Here is a 19,409-nt window from a genome sequence, read left to right as displayed (position 1 = left end):
TTTTTTTTTTTTTTTTTTTTTTTTTTTTTTTTTTTTTTTGTTTGTTTTTGGTTTTTTTTTTTTTTTTTTGGTGTGTGCACCTTTACCAGGTTTTTAATTATGCAAGTACTCTGTGTTTTCTACATAGGACAAAGTCTGATTCAGTTCACAAGCTGGACCATGTTAACTGCATTGTTCTTCTGTTCAATAGTTTCATATACTTTTCATTTGCTTTGTAGCTGAGTTCCTAACTGCTACATTCAGTTTTCTTAAATCCCATCCAGTGTGGTATCAGTGCATCACCAACAGTTAATGCAGAGGATATAAACCTCATAGGGAGGGAAGGCATGGTGCTAGGGTGGAGATCTAGGCACAGAGAAATTTAAGTTAAAATTCCCGTAGGTGTGAAATATGCAAAACTCCCATGTGTCTTAGCACTTAGGGATTAGAAGAGTTTATGTGTTCAAAGCACAGCTTCCACTGGCATCATTGTAAATTGTGAGCACCCGGTGTGGCTGCTGCCTCAGCCTGTGATGACTCCAAAGTGGGCCTCCAGGAAATGTTGATCATTCAACTAATATTTCTTTAAATAAATTAATGAGAATGGAGTGCCTTTACATCTGAGGGGAAATTGGACCAATGTGAGTAAAATTAAAAAGAGCCATGAAATTTGGATATCTATTTTAAAACTCAAGAAGATGTTCTGTTAAAATATTTAGCATTATAAATCCCTTCAGATATTCAGAACAGATGTCACATCATATTCAGTCACAGAGTCCCACTCTGCTACAAATCACACCACAGCGTTGTCCTGAAACATGTTCTTTCACCTGGTGTGCAGCAAGCTGATCCACAGACAGAGTGAGGGTGTTTGATTTATCTACCGTTCTACAGTTCAACTGTTACCTGTTTGAAAGCAGAACATCAGCAGAGCTGAACATAATGCACCCACAATTTTAGCAGCCACACACCATAGGTACTGGTGCATTTTGCCCCATAAACATTGGTGCTCTACAAAGGGAGCTTTTTCCTGAAATGGTGCATTAGCAGAATACTCCTGTTTGGTTATATTAACTCCTTTCCATTCCTTCTGCTCTGCTTTGTGTTCCTGGAGCATTTGGTTCAGACAGGTTTCTTCCCCAACTGGGTGTTGCCAAGGGGAAGGAGACATTGGCTCTTTGCTTTCTGCTTTGGGGCCTGAGTCTCCCTCTGAGCTTAAGCAGCTGCGAGCTGTCAATGCAGGGAGAGAGAGGGCCTCTAGCTGCTGGGTTACCTAAAAGGGATCAGTGCTAGGAAAAAGTATTTTCCTGAAACGAGATCACTTTCCTTCTGACTTTTAGAGCTGTGCATGGGGACAGAAGAGGAAAGGACATACTGATAAAATAAGGTAAAATGTGATATTTTTCAGTACTTCCTGGTGTTGACTGAAATTCTGGAGAAGAATTCAATCTAAGACAGAATTCAATCTAAGATGGACTCTTTGAAGATAGGACTTCAGTTCAAGCAGTTTGCCCACATTGGAGGTCCCAGCAGGGAGACATAAAACGTGGTGAGGGTAGGTGCTGCTGAACCTCAGTAGCCAGTGGTGTCCCCAGTGCCTGGGTTCAGAGCAAGCTTACGGATGGTATTGCCTTCATTAGGAGGAAGTCACGGTGTTCTTCAGCTAGGACAAAATGTTACTTTGCTCTGCTGCTAAAGCTTCTTACAAAGAGAAAAACAATTAATACACACACTGTGTATAAACACAATTTATTTTCTCAGAACAGCATTGCCCTTTATGGCAATGTTAGAGTCAGTCATGTTGTCTAGCTGTTCAGTTGGCATGCCTTCAGTGAGCTGCTTCTTTTTGTTGCATATGAAATTCAGTTATGACTGTTTTCTCCTTCATTTTTATTCTAGGAATTATTAAGAGGATGAGTGATAGGTATGAATTCCCAGACAATGTCACCAGGCTCAGCAGCTATTTACAAAAATGTTTTCTTTTGGAATAGAATTACACTTTCCCTGATAGCAGCTCGGTGCCAACCTTACCTCTGCTGCTACAAGGCAGCTCAGTGGATTTTACAGGGCACTGGAACATTTTGTGTGTGATTCTGCCACTCTTATGCAATCAGAATTTCCATTAGCTCTTTAGAAGTCAGTGGGGGTATTTTCAGAACAAATATTGCAGGATTGAACTATTAGTTAACACATTATATATATTGGAAATTAAATAAATAAATCTACTTCAGTTCAGTCTAGTGGAGGACATTTAAAAAAAAATTGTCCTGAATCCCTGCCGGACAAAACAGGCTGTTGTGAAAACTTTCTCCTTCTCCTTTTCCTTCTCCTTCTTCTCTTCCACCTCCCTTTTTCCCTTCCTCTTCCTTTTCCTTTGCCTACATGCATTTAAAGCTAAGTTACTGTAGCTGGGTAGACACATATAGCTGGATGTAAGGGCTAATGATTTTTAAGGTGTCTTCGTTTTGCAAAATGAAAAAAAAAAGGTGCAGCTCTAGGGACTGAGTTGTATGAATGTGTTTTGCACCATGAGAAACATTTGCTCACTGATACAAACAAAAAGTATCTTACAAGCCAGAGCTCCAGTGTTGCACTTCCCTATCTGTTATTCACTATTACTGTACAAGTGTTGCAGGTCATTATGATCTAGACACAGTGACATGCTTACAGTAAGTTTTCTCAATTGGTTTATGGATACCTTTTCATAGTAAGTAGCAATAATTTCTTTCCAAGTCTGAGGTTTATATACAGAAAATTGTTACAGAAAAGTACAGCAGAGATTTTCTGCCTGATTAGCAATTCTTGGGCATAGTTCAAGTTAATGCAGAGGAATGAGCAGCCAACCTGTCACAATTAGCAGGTGCCGTCCAAATATCTCTGGAAGACTTTCCATCTTTTTTTTTTTTGTGTGCACTAAGAATATATTTATTGAACAATGTGTGGTTTTAGGTAAAAGTGTATTATACAACCAGATGAGACAGAATTAAATCAATGTACAATTTCAGTCAAATATATGCAGTTCAATTTCAGAGAGTGCTTTATTTTGGTAGCATTTGTCCTTAGCTAAGTAGTTTAGTACCACTACCAAATAATACATCAAATACCTTTTCCTTTAAAGCCAAGCTTTATATACTAGCAGGTTTCTCACTGCACAACAGATACCATCAGACTCTGCCATGCACTAACTCAGCAGTCCATCTAACTGTTCCCTTTAGACTTTGCTTGCAAGCTGCTTTGCCAGTGCACTGCAACTGCTGCTGCTGTGTTTCAAAATGGAACCTCCCTCCTCTTCATGTTAGTAGCTAAAAGGTGAAGCTGAATTTTACAAGGGAAATAAACCTCTCAATTTTGTATTTCTGATATTTTAACAAGGATTCTCAGCAAAGCAGGATATATTTTAAAGTAGCTGGAAACTTGCCTGAATACAAATTTTTAATCGGTTTTAGATGCCCGATTTACTTTGTGTTCACAGAGTTGCACTGCAGAAGATTATTTATTGAAAAATCGAGTTCCTTACAGTCATTTGAAGTTTTTCTTCTTTTCTTGTGTTGGAATGAAAATGACAGGGCCATGTTGATTTCAGTTGGCTCATTTCTAATTTACAGTACTGGTTTCTTATCAACAAGCAGCAGGTAGAGCAAAGAAAGCAATCCCATTGACTTAATGATGGCTCTTGCCTCCTTTCTTTTACTAATTTCTCCTGTATCTCAGCCTGAATATAACTGGGCACAGGTCCTGTCTGGATCCTCGAAATGAATGTTATACTCCTAATACCATGGATGAGATACTCTCAACATTGCCCTGATTTTTCTCCCGCAAAATCAATGCTTAAATTCCCATTGGCCCATATAATGCCAGAAATGTCAGTTTTGCTGATCTGATTATTGTTAGCCTGACTGGGAGTATCATGAATTACAAAGGAAAAAGGACAAAGTAAAATGCTATAATTATGTGGTCCATTCAGCATCATTGGCTCCAGAGAAAATGAAGATTTATTTCCATGTGTGGTTCCAGTTTCACTCTTTCTGATTAGTAGTTATAGTTTGCTGTTTAGACATAATGATTTAATTGCAGATATGATATGTTGACTGGTTATTTTCCAGTTGCTGCTGGCTTGTCAGCATTATATCACTGTTGTATGTGAAAAAGTCTAAATGTACCTTTTGGAAATTAAGGGCTAGAATTTTAACTGGCGTACAGTGATAGGATTCCACCAAGTTCCTTCCCTAGGATTTTATGTGTTGACTGAGATAGTAGCCCCAAGAGAAGGCAAAAAACAGCTGAAGTGAATTTTTACATGATGGCTTTGAAGGATGTTGCACACCTTTAAGGCTTTTTTAAACTTCTTTTTACCTGTTTGTGATTTTGAACTAGAAACTAGCTAAGAAGTTCTTGGTAGTAGACATTTTAAACAGGGTTACACAAAAGTTCATTCAAAGCAGCAGAAGGTGGGAATTATTGGATTAATTAAACCACATTGTAGCCCCATGTGGGCACTTTAAAAACTGAAGTTGAATTTCCTGTTCTTTGGTTCATGATAGAACTTCCCTTGTTACTTGAAGTTTCTGAATTTAGTCTCCTTCAGTTCTGAATGCAGTGTCCACACATAAGTTCTAATGAAGGTTAACTAATTCACTGTAGGTATTAGGTTATTGATGAGAAATGTCAAACCATTACTTAAACATTTGAAAAGAGCATTTGAGCATTGCTTTTAGAGAAACGCACCTGAAAATAAAAGTTTTGTTTCCCTTAAATGTGATGCACTGATAATCTTTCTCTTAACTATATTCTGGAATCACCACTGTGTATATTTCTGTCCAGTATCTTTCATAATACTTGGCACATACTTGGACAGGACACTGGCTTAGGAAACCACTATTCTGTTTTCCTCAGTGCTGCCTCCAGCTGCTTGTTCCATCCGTTCATGGCCACGCAGCACCATTTCATTTATACTAGTGGAAGAGTTTGGAGTCTTCCTTGGTAAACCTGATCAAGGAAGGAAGGGTGTCCTTAGTGGGGAATGTTAGGTTCACTTCTATACAGGCCATTTCAGAGGTCTAGTCTGCTAAGCAGCATCACAAACAGGGGGATGGGGCCCAGGAGCAGCAAAGGTTGTGGAACGTGCTTAGTCTGGCTGTACCACCAAAGTGTCATCAAACTGTAGTTCAAAGCAGATACAGAAATGCATTTGATGCTGTGACTGTAACAGATGTGATAATTTTAGTACTAGGTAAGGACTATCTACATAGTCAGGCCTGCTATCTGCAGGCATGACTTTCTACTCCTGATATGCTTGCTATTTCAATATAATTTTGATGCTGTTTTTTTCTTATTGTAAGTTGAAATGCATTTTCAGTTAATTAAATTATTGACATTTGAGTAACTTTATTTTTTGTAGGAAGAACACATTTTAATGCAGTAGGAGGTTAAAGTATAGGAAGAAAATCAACATATTTGATCCTCTGGTAGAAACTGTGATGAAAATATATTCTATGACTCTAGTGTGTTCTGTAGGTTGGCAGTTTCTTACTAGACTGCCTGAAAGCAGTTTTGGGCAATTCTAGTAAAACAGTGTAGAAAGTGAAGCACTTGTTTGGCTTATTTCTCCAGGAAAAACCTGTTTCAGATTTTTTTCTTTGCTGGCTTTGCAGTAGTTCTTTGACAACTGGTCTGATAACAGCTGTTCTTTCAGTTTGGCAGTAGCTCTGCAGCTTGACTCACTGGTACAGATTAATTCTTGACACAAATTGAGTTAATCCCCAACTAATTTGCCTTACACAGTGTTGACCATGACCAGTAAGGTGAATTTACCTACTCCTTATTTTGTATCCTGTTGCTTGTCTGCCTGCCCAGCCAGGAGGGTGGTCACTTCTCTTCCTTAAGGCTGTTTCTCCAGGGTTAGTTGTACAGCTGAAAAATATTGCAAATCTAGTTGGCTGTTTTAGCTTTTCTATTCAGTAGAATACGGGAATCTTCGCTTTTTTGTAGCTTGCTGGTAGTCCTTTACCACTGGTTCTCACTCCCTCTTGTTTGTCACTCACCTTTGCAAACATATGCACTACCCTCTGACTCTTGCCCAAGCTTTTTTATTTGAATGTTAGACGATGTCAATATAATATGTGATAGCAGATTTGATGTTAGCAGTTTGAAGGAAGGGAGGAAAAAGGTGCGTGTTATAGTCAGAGAATCAGCATCTGTCAGATGGTATCTAGTGGCTTAAGATTAAGTATATAAATTTCTAGGAAAACAAACACACTGGATTTGATACCTGGATCCTTAGAGCCTGATTTCTACCTGAACTAAATGTTTTTATTTGTAGCTTTAAATCTTCTGTGATATACAGCAGTCATGTATAAAACCATCAAACAAGAACATATCATAGGCTGAAGGGAGGAGGATGTGCACTGTGGAGTAGGAATGAAATACAAAAAAGGGAGGTAGAGGCAAGTCTGCTTTTCCTGAGCCTTGAGAAAGGAGGAATGTAGCCACAAGAATTCGAGATGAAAATAGTTTGCTACTTTTTCCTCATGCATACAGTGGAATTTTCCAGTTATCTTTAGGAGAAAAATGAAATTATTCAATGTCAATCTGTTTCAGATCTCAGCAACACTCCTGTAAGTCAGGAGCTGTTCCTTCAGCTGATCAATCAACTTCATACAGATTAACTGAGAAAGGAGTTTAGTCCTAGAACTGCTATTTCGGTTTCTGTTTATAGATGTAAAATCTTCCATGAAAGTAAGACACATGTTTGGAGACTTATTCTCCCTTTACACTTGTTTAACCTTTTGGTATTTATCAGTCACTGCCTTTTGTTAGTTGTGAGCATTATCATGTTTGGATAGTAGGGTAGTTCATTTTTTTTGAGACCAAGAGGCTTATTCAATAGGTAATATTGCAAAGAAATGGAAGACTTTTTCCTTTTAAATAATCTTCTTTTCCTAAAAGAACCTAATACAATAAAAGGTCTGCAAGTTTAATCAACACAGCATTACTAAAACCATCTTTCAAAATTCTTTAGCATTTTTCACCGTTCCTACTGCTGTTCAAGCTATCTGCTCCAGTTTTCAAGAAATAATTTCAAAAGCATTGAGCCTTTTAATTCTCTTTTTGGGGGAGATTAAGATTACTGTTTGATAACACATTATACTGTAATCCAAATCTGTTGGGATTTTTGGAAAGATCTTATGTTTTGGTTGTTCAGGAAATAGACTTTGTTTTCATGGTATCACAGAGTCAGGATGTTTATTTATTTATTTATTTAATGTTAAGAATTGCTAAGAGATGTTAGAAAACTGCATTGCCTGATTAATTTTTTATTGATAGAAGTGAATAGATCATATTCCATTATTCTTTTTGGCAAAGAGTGGCTTCATGTTTTAATGTCAAGATATTAGGAAGAATATTACAAGAGGATGCATGCTGAAAATGTAAACCCAAATGATTACTTTCAGGTGTGTCTTTTTGATTAATTTTCATGTTGAATGACAGTGCCCTAGGGTCTGCGAACTCCCTTCATACTTTCTCCATGACAATGAAAAAATTTAGAGGCAGCATTACAGTGAAGGAGAATGGAAGAGTTCTAGAAGAGCACTCTTGAGTCTTGAGTTGTTAAAGAGAATTTCATGCCATCTTTTGTGCTCACAGGTACTGTAGGGTTATAGCTGAAAGGAAGGTGGCTAATGCAGATCTTCATGTTCCAGCATACTCCTGTTGATGGAACAGCTTTTGTCGATGATAGACTTGCAAGTTTATGATGGGAAGCAGCCTTGCAGCCAGATGGTTTTGGGCATATGTGTTTATGAGTAAGTGGCTTTAAGTCACTTTGCCTCCTTTGGAGCTGTGCTGAGCACAGCTTAGATTCACACAGCTGTGTTTTCAGTGTCATCCTCCTTTTCCATTCTTTGGCTTGCATCTCTTCTGTTTGCTTTGTTTTTTTCTACGGAATGTACAGGCAAAGGGGTGGTTAATACTCCTGCCCTGGAGAATTACAGTGAATAAGAACATGTATTCTCCCCCTTTGCAAGCTGCTTAAGACTTAGATATGGGTCCCCAGGAGGAAAAATGGATTATATTCCTGCTTGTTTCATCCTTAAAACAGACAAGCAGGGTATGTGTGGATCTTTGGCTCCTATTTTACTACTTCCTGATATGTATTTGATGCTGATATGTCTTTTCTCTTCCTTTTTAAGCTGAATGCCTGTCAGGGAAAGAGAAAGTGAGGCTGATCATCTGGTAATGAAAGTTCAGGCAGGGTCACAGAAACTATTCAAACTACCTATGGAGTCAGCAGCTTGGGGTGGTGGTATAACTTTGCAGCGGAGCTGGGAGTGGTTGGGTCTGGTGGAGTTCTCAGTATAAAACCTGTTAAGGTCTGGGGTGGGGACACATTCCATATATATCTGTAAAAACATGAGTGGCTTGGGGAAAGTCAAGTGGGGAGCAGTAATGCACTGTGTGTTCTAATGCCAGAAGTAGGAAGCAGCAGATGAAACCGGCAGACAGGCAGGCATTTGGAGCAGGTACCACACAAGAGATCCCTGAAGTGGGAAATGCTCTTTCATAAACTGTTGCAAATGTGAATTTGTATAGGTTAAGAAACCAACCAGCCAAATTCACAGAAGAGAACTATTAAATGCAAGGATACTAATCTGCTTAGGAATTTTTGTGCCATGAAGTGCTGGATAATGGAAGAGCAGTTGCATGCTTTTCTGGTTTTATACTGTTTCCAGGTGTCTGCTACTGGTTATTGTTGAAAACAATATATGAGGATAGGAGTAGGAGGATATCTGGTGAGACCTGCTTCAGAAGCCTCTGGCTCTTGTGCCTCTGGAAAGTGCACTCAGATTTGAGAATGCAATGTAGATGTACTATTGAAAGTCTATTTTGATACATGCTGTCACTTAGGACTGCTTTTTGTGTAAGTATATGTTTGATAACACTCCTAGTTTTATGCTGTGTTTATGGTCTTGATGCAACTTTCATGGAATAATGACAAAATTGATGATTAAGTTGTATGGTACCAGGATTGTACCAAGATGTTGTCTTTCTTACTGTATTTTCTTATTTCATGGTAAAGGTTAGGATTCCTTTTGTTTTTCTTTGTGACATAAACATGTTAGATTGGACGATAATAATTTTTTAACTGAGTGACAAGCCACATTTAAACCTCCCAATCTATGTATTGGGAGGAAAAAACCCAAACAAAACCAAACCCAAAAGAAAAAGGCAGAAGCATTTAATCTCTTTGCAGTCTTTCCGAACACAAAGTGTGAAAGTCAGTAATGGTAGATTGGTAAACAGGGTTATTGCCGGGATGAAATCCTCAAGTGTTCCACCCATTTTATTTTGCTCTGATGATTCTGAAAGCATCTCTCAGAGGGACCAATGTATGCAGCATTTTCTAGTACTGCTTAAAATGCGGGTTGTATATTTGTTGTCATTTATTTACCTTGTCCCACTTTTGTTTATTCCTATTTTAGCTTTCTAATTTGCAATTCAACTTCTTTAGCTTTGGAAGCTATTGAATGTTTCATTGTGCCTTAAATGATTCTGTATTTTTAGGCAAAATGGATGCACACTGTGCTATAGGTGCGGCCTATATAATATTGTCTTTTTTCTGATTTAGTCTCATGACATTGTTAAGACTCAGCACTGCATTTACAGAGTCAGTGTTCTATTTAGCCTTCGTAGTCTGTGATTAAATGGGAGTTGTTGCTTGTTTTACTATGAGTTGGCTGACAAAAGCTAAATCTGTCACAGGTGCTACAATTTTTGTATCAGAAAATTTGCTTTCCAAATACTAATTATTCCCAAAGTATCTTACTTCACACAAAGCATACAGTCAGCAAATTTGTCCCAGTTTTATCATTGTGCAGTAAATTAAGGTTTGTCTTCTACCATTGTGTAAAGTGAAGATGGTAGAAATTCAATTGTAGGAGAACAAGTTGAGGTAGAACCTCTGATCTGTTTTTTTCACTTAATTCTCCTAATCAAATGCTTGAAATGTATGTTATTCAAATAATCACTGCTGAATTTCACGTTTGTAACTGAATGAGCTGTTGTCAAGGGACATGGGATGGTGGGAAACAACAATGTTGTCTTTCCAGAAGTCATTAAAAAAAGGAAGTATTTTATGCCTGAAAGACCTAGACCCAAGCTGGTCATATGCTTAAACTATTAGTTTGGGAAGTTATTTTAATATGATGAAAGCTTTTGAGGAATTATCTTTCCGGTTGTTATGGGAGAAGAATGGACCTTCAGTTATTGGAACTGTGCGAGAATAAGTGAAAGCTTTCAGTTTGTAACCTCCTCAGACTCTGAGTCACATATGGCGTGAAAACACACACGTAGGTACCTGTGCACAAGCACGGAGTTGGGTTCCTGGCACTTCCTCCACTGCTCCCTGTTGTGGAGAGCCTTTGTGATAACCTGTTACAACCTTAGTTGCCAGTATGATGTATTTTGACATTGAAGGGCCAGGATCTCCCTAGATAAGAGTTTGAAGTTCAGATATTCTATTGCTCAGTTAAATCTTCTGTAATGAATCCAACTGGCATCCGAGTGAACAAATTTTTGACACTAGACAAAGCAGAATGACCTGCTAAAATAGCAACTGGAACTGTGTTTCAGCAGCTTCTCCTTTTGTTGCCAAGAATTACCTAGGAACCCCTTCTAAGGTTAGATGTATATTCTAAATATATATCTTCAAAATACTTAAATTATAGAATGACTTACACAGAAAAGGAAGAGCGTTGAATGTTGTAAATGAAATTTTTAGCAATAATTTTTGCATTGCAAACTAGCTTAAGGAACTGTTTATTTATTCCCGTAGGATGAACATACTGTATATTTCTAGATTTCTAACAAATGCAAGCATTGATGTGATTTAAATTCTAATAGCAGTGATGCACAGCTCTAGTCGTTTGGCTTGTGTATAGTAATACTGATTTGTATTTTTATTTTATTTCTGTAGGACTATTTAACCATTCACAAGTATGGCAATGCAGCCAGAAATGATCTCTGGAACACATTGTCAAAGGTAAAATGCTTTAATCTATTGCACTGAGGGAGAAACAGGAATTTGCTATGGTATTTTTCTTGGTGAGATTGGGAGTGAATAGTGCTTATTGAGTTCTTCAAACCACAGAGCAAATATAAAAACTGATGCAAAGAAATTCCATTTGAGTTAACCTAGTGGCAACATTAAAAATATGAGTTCTGCAGCATTTCTATTCTTTGTTATGTTAGAATATATTCTCCTGCATGTGCTGTGTCACTGATGTGCATTGAAAGATACCTCATGAAATCTGCTATCATTTGACTTCAGTGGCAGCACACTGAGACCCATAAGCTGGAAAGCACATGAAAGTGCCAAGCTTTGGCATTTCCATCATGTGTGTTTGTGATTTTGTATGGAGTTAAGATTTTTGCAAAGGACAAAACTATTACAGCTTTAAAGTTTGGTGTAAACAGAGAACTATTTACTGTAACATTTGGCATGCTGTAGAGACTTACATTTGTATATCCAGGCTTGGCTTGAGTTCTAGAGCCTGGTCTAGGGCTCCATAATGGCAGACTATAATTTTTGTAAGATGAGCGAAGCATGCCTGAATTTCTCCTCTGTGGGACTAGTCGGAGCTAGTCTGAATCTTCTCCGGAAATAAAGACAGAGTGCAAGGCAAGGCGGAGTACAGTCCGAGAGTTTTGGCACAAGTACCAGTTCAAGCCATACAAAATGTGACAATCTAGTTGTAACTATTGACACCAAAGCTAGGATTCAGCTGGAGGCCAAGACATCTTCATTTAACTAGACAAGCAGGTATATACATTTAAACTAGGTGTCTGAGATCCAGTTGTTCTCACTTTCAGTTGCCCATTCACAGACTTTTAACAGCTTTTACCTTAATTTGTCCTACCTGGCTTTCAGCTGCCACATGAGAAGCATGTCTATTGTAGGTAGACCAGTTCTGAAAGAATGTGTTGAATATTTTAGGACATGTCATTTGACACTAGGTGAATAGGAACAACTGGAGTGCCAGAAATCTAGTGAATTTAGTCAGCAGAGCATAGAGAGTAATTCAGTTGACTAGCCACTACATGATTATTTTATAATAAGCCTGAACCACTGACTGTTGACTAGAGACTTGAGATAGTTCAAATACAGGCAACTAGTGCCAGATTAGGTGCAGTAGGATGTTCAAGACATTCAGGTGTGTCTAATCAATATAGCATAAGATATATGGCAAAATCTGTGCTCTTTTGGAGTGGCAGGTAAAGGTCAAATGACATTAGTCATCTGCATGTGGGCAACTGAATGGAGTACTATATCTGTACTGACTGCTAATGAGAGTTGAGACATGTAACGTACAGTCAGGATTTTAAATCTATGTCTTCATCTGTAGCTGAATGTCACTGCAAGAATCTTTCTTGCCTTCCTGTGTTAAAGCCTCTGGGACACTTCTGGGCAATGGGAGGTCAGAGGAATGAATGTTGTCTTGAAAGAACAGCAGAATCCACAGCTGATAACGTAGAACAAAACTGAGACTGTATTTTGGTCCATAACCACTATAGCTACACTGTATGCTCATATATACTGTTGCAGCTAATAATTCTGTTTGCCTCAGCTGTAAATGCACTTGTTGCCAGCCCCTTTGTTCCTAATGCAGTGCAATTGCAGCTTCAGTTCTGAAGACATCTTCTGCTTGTATTCATCAGAGGTTGCTCAGTCTGTGATCTTGATCTGTTCGACAGCTGGGAGCATGTCCGTCGCTGAAGAACAAATGATGCCTCTTTCTCCTCATATCCAGTCTCATCTCCCATGATGCCATAGTATCTCTTTGTGTTTCAGATGAAAATCCACTTGTAAAAGAGCATTTTTATTGACACATGGAATCAAATACGAACACATTAATCCTCCATGTGTTGTGACAGGTGCAGTTTATGAAGCAGGAGGGGAAAGCTTGGTATACATAGCCTCACTTTGGACGTAATGGACAGTGTTTTCAAATAATTACTCACTTGATTTTTAGAAAAGAGAAACTATATTTTTAGAAATTAAGGCCCTTCAAATATGCCTTATTGTAGGTGCCTAGATCAACTAACACTGGGTCTCTTTTAACCTTAGCTGGTTAAGAATAGCTACCCAGTATTTCTGTGGCTCTTGTTAAAATCCTGTAAAACAGGTTATTTCTTCTGTTACAGCAGAAGTACTTGAAGGATGTAGGAAACATGACTTTCTGACTGTCACTCCTCTCTCTTGTCAAGATAACTCAATGTTTATTTTTAAGATACAGAGAGGCTTAAGTTCAGTTACGTAGAGTGTGTGCATTGGGTGTAAGTGTGTGTGTGTCTGCACACGCACATGATGGTTATTTTAACCTCCAAAACCAGTTATGATCCCAGGGACAAAACAAAAGTTGTATGTGTTGATACTGCTTCAGTGTATTGAAACTTTCCTTTCTTTTCTTCAAGGCTTTAAAAAGGGTTGGAAAATCTGTAAATATCCAAGAGGTAATGGATCAGTGGACACTACAGATGGGTTATCCTGTTATCACTATCTTGGGAAATGAAACTACAGACAACATCATAGTCATCTCCCAAGAGCGTTTTGTTTATGATAGTGATGCTAAACCCAAGGACTCTGCCCATGGGGACAACAGGTACTTGTATTTCTCAATTACTATCTTTCAAGAAGCTGTAGTTGTTTAAGGAATTGTTTTATGTGTGTATTTTTATGAAAATGGCTTTTTAGAAATCTGAGCTTTGCTTGGGATACATAGCATGTGGCAATGCTTTAATTTGAACTGTAGTAAAGTTGAGACTAATTAAAAGAATTGAAAAAAAAAAGCCCATTTGAATCCTGACAGTTCTCTGTGGCAGTGTCTTGCATCACTTGTCTGTTTCCTCTCCTTTCCTTTTGATTTTGTCACATTCAATGAAGTAATTTGGAATGCGGTTGGAAGGCCTGATACTTTAAGAAATTCTTTGGAGTGGACCTCTCCACGCTTATACATTGAGTAGGCAGATGTAAATGTTTGTCAGCTACAGCCCTTGCTTGACTTAGGAAGCAGTCAGGAGCTGAACTGGACCTCTGTAGAAGGCACGGGGTTCCAGCTGTTTCATTTTTGGTGCCAGCTGAACTGGTCATATGGGAGCTGTTAAACTGGCTGAAATGAGCATCTCTGTCTCTGCCCCTTTTCCATTTCTTAGATTGCTTTGTTCCTGCTCCCAGCTGACTCTATATGCTTCATTCATCCCAGAGACAAGCTGCCATTCCTGGCTGATCTGGGGAATCCTCTTTGTTTCAAGCTGTTTTGTCATCCTATTTTAAGGCCAAGAATAGCTGTTGCTAGCTGATGCTAGAGAAAGTCAAGATAGCCTTTGAAATTTCTGTGTTGACCTGTTCATGCTCAGTGTGAAAGAGGGCAACTATTAACCTGGAATATTCTGTGTTTGTCCAACAGATTTAAGTTTTTAAAAAGGTAAAATTTAATACAAAATTTTGATTGACATGGCTGGAGCTTGTAGAATATTCCTGTTGAGGAAGGCCTAAAATTATAGTAACATGTATTGGAAAGTGTTTAAAAGCTCATTATCCTTTTTTAGAATGTGAATACTATGGAACTCAAACATGACACAGAGTAAATAGTTGTTTTTCTGGCTGTATTGGAACAACTTAACAGGTTATTAAGCATCTGTCTATGTTCTGGGCTGAAATTAGTTCCTTTGTGAAAAAGAGATAAAACAACTGAATGTGGTCTGTTGAAAGTGTTCATGACTCACAGCTCAGTGCAGGAGGAGAGAGATTCTCCCTTATTCTCTTGAAAATTTCTTTTGTGCAAATGTATATATGTGTAATGTAATGTGAGTGGATTTTACTACTCAGAAGAACAGCGATTCTTGAGTTTTTTGATTTATAAAACAGATATGTTAAACCTTCTAAGTACTGTAGAGACTTTCTTAAATAGATTTTCTAGATATTCATTATTGATTGAAGTAACTGCTGCTGTAATTTATGAGTAAAGACTACTGGGTGTGTAAATGACACCAGGGTGATATGGTGAGTTGACTCTGGGTGGATGCCAGGTGCCCACCAAAGCTGCTCTATCACTGCCCTCCTCAGCTGTGCTGGGGAGAGAAAACATGTTGAAAGGCGCATGAGTTGAGATAAGGACAGGGAGAGATCACTTACCAGGTACTATCATGGGAAAAACAGACTCAACCTGGGGGGGGTGTGGGGGAGGAAAATTATTAACAATCAAATCAGAGAAAGGTACTGCATAAATAAACAAAAATCTTAAAACAGTTTTCCCGCATCTCTCCCTCTTTCCAGGCTTAACTTCACTCCTGATTTTCTCTACCTTGTTCCTCCCCAGCAGTGCAGGGGTACAGAAATGGAGCCTGCAGTCAGTTCATCACACGTTTCTGCTGTCCCTTCCTCCTCAGGCTCCTCACATTCTTCCCTTGCTACAGCATGGGGTCCCTCCCACAGGAGACAGTCCTCCCCAACCTGCTCCATCATGAGTCTTTCCCACTGTCTGCAGTTCTTCACAAACTGCTCCAGTGCGGGTCCTTCTGCTTCAGGGTGCAGTCCTTTAGGACCAGGCTGCTCCAGTGTCCCCTGTGGGGTCACGAGTCCTGCCAGGACCCTGCTCCAGCCTGGGCTTCCCATGGAATCATAGACTCTTTCAGACCTCCACCTGCTCCAGTGTGGGGTCCTCCACAGGCTGCAGCTGGATCTCTGCTCCTCTGTGAACCTCCATGGGCTGCAGGGTCACATCCTGCCTCACCATGGCCTGCAGGGGAATCTCTGCTCTGGTGCCTGGAGCGCCTCCTGCCCCTCCTTCTGCACTGACCTCAGTGTCTTCAGGACTGTTTCTCTCGCATAGTCTCCTTTCTCCAACTGCTTTTTCCCAGCAGTTTTTCCCCACATTACCTCAGAAGTGTTACCATAGTGACGGATGGGCTTGGGTCTCCTGGAGCTGGCATTGGCTCTGCTCAATATGGGGCAAGCTTCTGTCAGCTTCTCACAGAAGCCACCCCTGTAACACCCATGCTACTGAAACCTTGTCATACAAAGCCGATACAGGTGAGAATTAGACTTACTTTTATTTTCATGCATGACATTAATTTGAATTCAAACTGTCTGTTATCATATGTTGAATAGCAGAGTTCTACACGAGGACAAATTCTCCTGGGTTTCTTAGGAGTTTTTGTTGACAGATTTTATCACAATTCTTGTTTCTAAACATTGGAAATAAGATTTAGTGCTAGAAAGAGCACAGAGAAATATTTCCACGTGAGCCATGCCAGGAATTTAGTATCTTAACAGGCAGTACAATACATATATGTATCTCCTTTGGCAAGTCTCTTTGCCCTTCTCTTCCCGCTTTGGATTGTTTTTTTCTGTGCTTCCATGTCCTTTTAAGCAGAAACGGGAAAGAAACCCCTTGCCTAAGGAAAGCTTTACAGATGGGTTGTTTACTCCAGCCAGTTAGCAGATAGAGCTAATTTGCCTCTGCCCAGTTGAAGTTGTTTGAAAGCCATGTTGTGTAAGTATAAATACCAAAGAACAGAAACCATATACATTTAGCAAAAGGTGAAACTTACCTATGCCATTCACTTTTCAAAAATCGTCTTTCAACTTACATTAGTCTTATGGCTTAGTTATAAATTGGTATCTGAGTGTTATAACACTGACCATGCAATTTATTCATACACTGCCCACAGGCACATGGCTGTGTATGCACAATGGCCATGTGTCATTAATGTCCTTTCATACCATCAAATTAAGTAAAAAAACAAGGTTGAGATACTGAAAATAAATGTAATCTTTTAGCTGGGAATGACCTAGATATTTTTCAGTTGTTTGGTTTTTTCTTTTTTTTTTTCTACTGCTCAAGTGACTATTGTTTCAGTTGTTGTGAAAGCAGTAGACAGGGAAAATCACATTAGCGTGTGGTCATTTGATAATTCGAGATGCATTACTCTGCCTTGGTTTTTAATATTGAAAGAGCTGAACTTTGTATTACCTGACACAGTTTTTCTACAGGTTCACCAAGAGTGGTGGTAGCACTGTTGGGCAGCGCAATGTTCTGGCTCATTCTGTGGGTGGCTTTGGTCAGGAAGTTGGCAAGGGTTTGCTGATGTCTGGTGATGATGTATATATATATATATATATATATATATATATAATCAGCATACCAGCTTTGGGGGTGTTACAGATCAGTGGCCTAATTCACAGTCCAATAAAGTTGGTGCTTACCTCCCCTGCATGAGCGGTGAATTTAGGCGTTGGACACATGGCTCCTTGGGGAACCATAATAGGCACTGTAAATAACAGAGAGCAAATGGTATTTATGCCACATTTGAGGCCATGCTCTTGCAGGGCAGGCAACATTGGGTTCCTTAGGGTAGTTTATCTATGGGTTAATTGTGATGATCATTCTATACACCATAAGAAGCAGAGCTGCACAAAACACAGAAAAATGTTCAGGTCCAGGCATTTCCAGGAGTTTATCATCTAAACAGACAACACAGTACATACTGGAAGGCTCCAGGGAAGGCTCTTAAAGCATCCATCTGCCCTGTAGTCTTTAGTTATCCAAAGGTGGGGCTGAAGTTTGGTATGGCACAGCAATAAATGTCAATTCTATTGCCTTCAAAATGATGAGGAGTTTAAATTTTTGGTTCAGATGCTGTCTAGGCAAATTTAACTTCACCTTACTGTAGAAAGAGTCACTTCAGAGTAGGTCTTTCAAAGGTATCTACTACATAAGAAATGAAAATAAAGAGGCAACTGAATATTTCAGAACCATTCCAGTTTTATAAAATGTCTGTGCTTTGTTTTATGCTGTGTATTTATGCAGCAATTAACTGTTAAGAATAAAATGTGAAGCTGCATATTTAATTTTAACTCTGAAACCATGTAGAGGAAGATAGAAGCAGCAAGCAGATTTTTCTAAGTGATAAAGGGTAAAAGTGGAAATTGTTGATACCTTTGGCAGTGGTTGATGCCTCGTCCATTACTATAAGTGTCTTTAATTCTTCTGCAGAAGAGAATGATTACATATAGTTGATTTTCCAATCTCCTGTATATTTGCGCTCCTTGTCATTATACCTGTAGAAAAAAGTGTTTCAAGAGCCATACATATACCAACTGTGATTTATTTCTGTGCATACAATCGACATTTATTTCTGTGCATAAGCTGTAACATTTGGACTGAAATTATAGAAGGTATACAGTTTCACTTCTTTGTACACTGAACATAGAGTTTGCTTGACACTTATGCCTTCACATGATCCATAGTTCTCATTTTATAAGAAAATAAAACTAACAGTGACAAACACTGTTTCTAGAAATGTCATTCCTTAGAAGGGCCACAATCACTGGCTTTGATTTGAGTGCCAAAGCTTGTGGTTGGTATAATGTTTCAGTAGCAGTTTCAGCTTACGCAAGCAAAACTTTAAAACTTCTATTATAACTGTATAATTCATATTCTATGCCCGTATAACAGCCCTTTAGTTAAATGTAGGTTTGGTCCTGGACTCCTGTGTACCCCTGTGAGAATAGATTATGCCCTTATATTATAAGGCTCCAAGGGAGAAGGTGATATTCTATCTGACAGGGTTCAGTGGGTTTCCCTGCTTACAGAAAATGATGATTTTAAGGCACTAGTCTCATCCATCATTACAAAACGGCTCACAGAAATGACAAAAAGTCTTATGAAAAATAATCTGTGGTCTAGACAATAAACTAACCAGTTTTGATGAAATCCATAAACCTTTTATATACTATATTGAATAGCAGACCAAAGCTTTCTGGTTGTGGGTGTGTTTTGCCCTCTAAAAATATACAGAGCTTGTCTCTGCAAAAGTGGAGAAATAACCTTTCCAATGTTATCAAAATAATTAAGTTAATGTTGCTGGGATAATATTCATTTATACAGTGTTCTTATCATGCATGCAGTTTCCATAGCTAATCTTTGCTTGTTCATGATAATATCCTAAAGGGGAATGTCTTGCTAGGCGCTGAACACAGCTAGCTGTGAGGAAGGAGAAAAACAGGAAGATGAACAGATCGGGCTGTGGACAAGATATGCATACATGCTGTAGTGTGGTAATGCTCTGTGCCTGTCTCCGTGTAGCTAAACTGGGGAAAATTCAGTTGGACAGTGCAAGCCATGGACACGACCAGCAAAACCAGAGCTGTACAGACCCATGGGTCTAACACCCTGTAGTAATTGTGACAGCTGAAAGGCTTTACAGTGGACTGCAGAGCTGCTCAGCAGTCACACCACTTCAAGATGAATGATTAACTGCAGAATTTATTTCCCTTCAAGTCTCTTCTGAATTTCCTAGACAAAGATCATTTATTTATTCAGGCTTTGCAGAAAAAGGTCTGTGCTTGTCCCTTTACTGACAATTATTTT

At 38.8% G+C, this 19,409-nt stretch overlaps 1 protein-coding gene across 1 annotated transcript in view; it reads left to right on the top strand.

The window, feature by feature from the left end:
• The window catches only part of TRHDE (thyrotropin releasing hormone degrading enzyme), a 208,797-nt gene that overhangs the window by 118,851 nt on the left and 70,537 nt on the right, over nucleotides 1-19,409 (top strand). The window contains exons 8-9 of the mRNA XM_042017748.1: nucleotides 10,952-11,017; nucleotides 13,450-13,637. Coding sequence (XP_041873682.1) covers nucleotides 10,952-11,017; nucleotides 13,450-13,637 — 254 coding nt within the window. The remainder of the gene's footprint in view (nucleotides 1-10,951; nucleotides 11,018-13,449; nucleotides 13,638-19,409) is intronic.

This window comes from Corvus kubaryi, unplaced genomic scaffold (assembly GCF_017639235.1).
Source record: "Corvus kubaryi isolate FWS band 111438036 unplaced genomic scaffold, C.kubaryi_AGA036_p1.0 137, whole genome shotgun sequence".
Classification (NCBI taxonomy): domain Eukaryota; kingdom Metazoa; phylum Chordata; class Aves; order Passeriformes; family Corvidae; genus Corvus; species Corvus kubaryi.
This window is presented reverse-complemented; position numbering and strand designations above follow the sequence as displayed.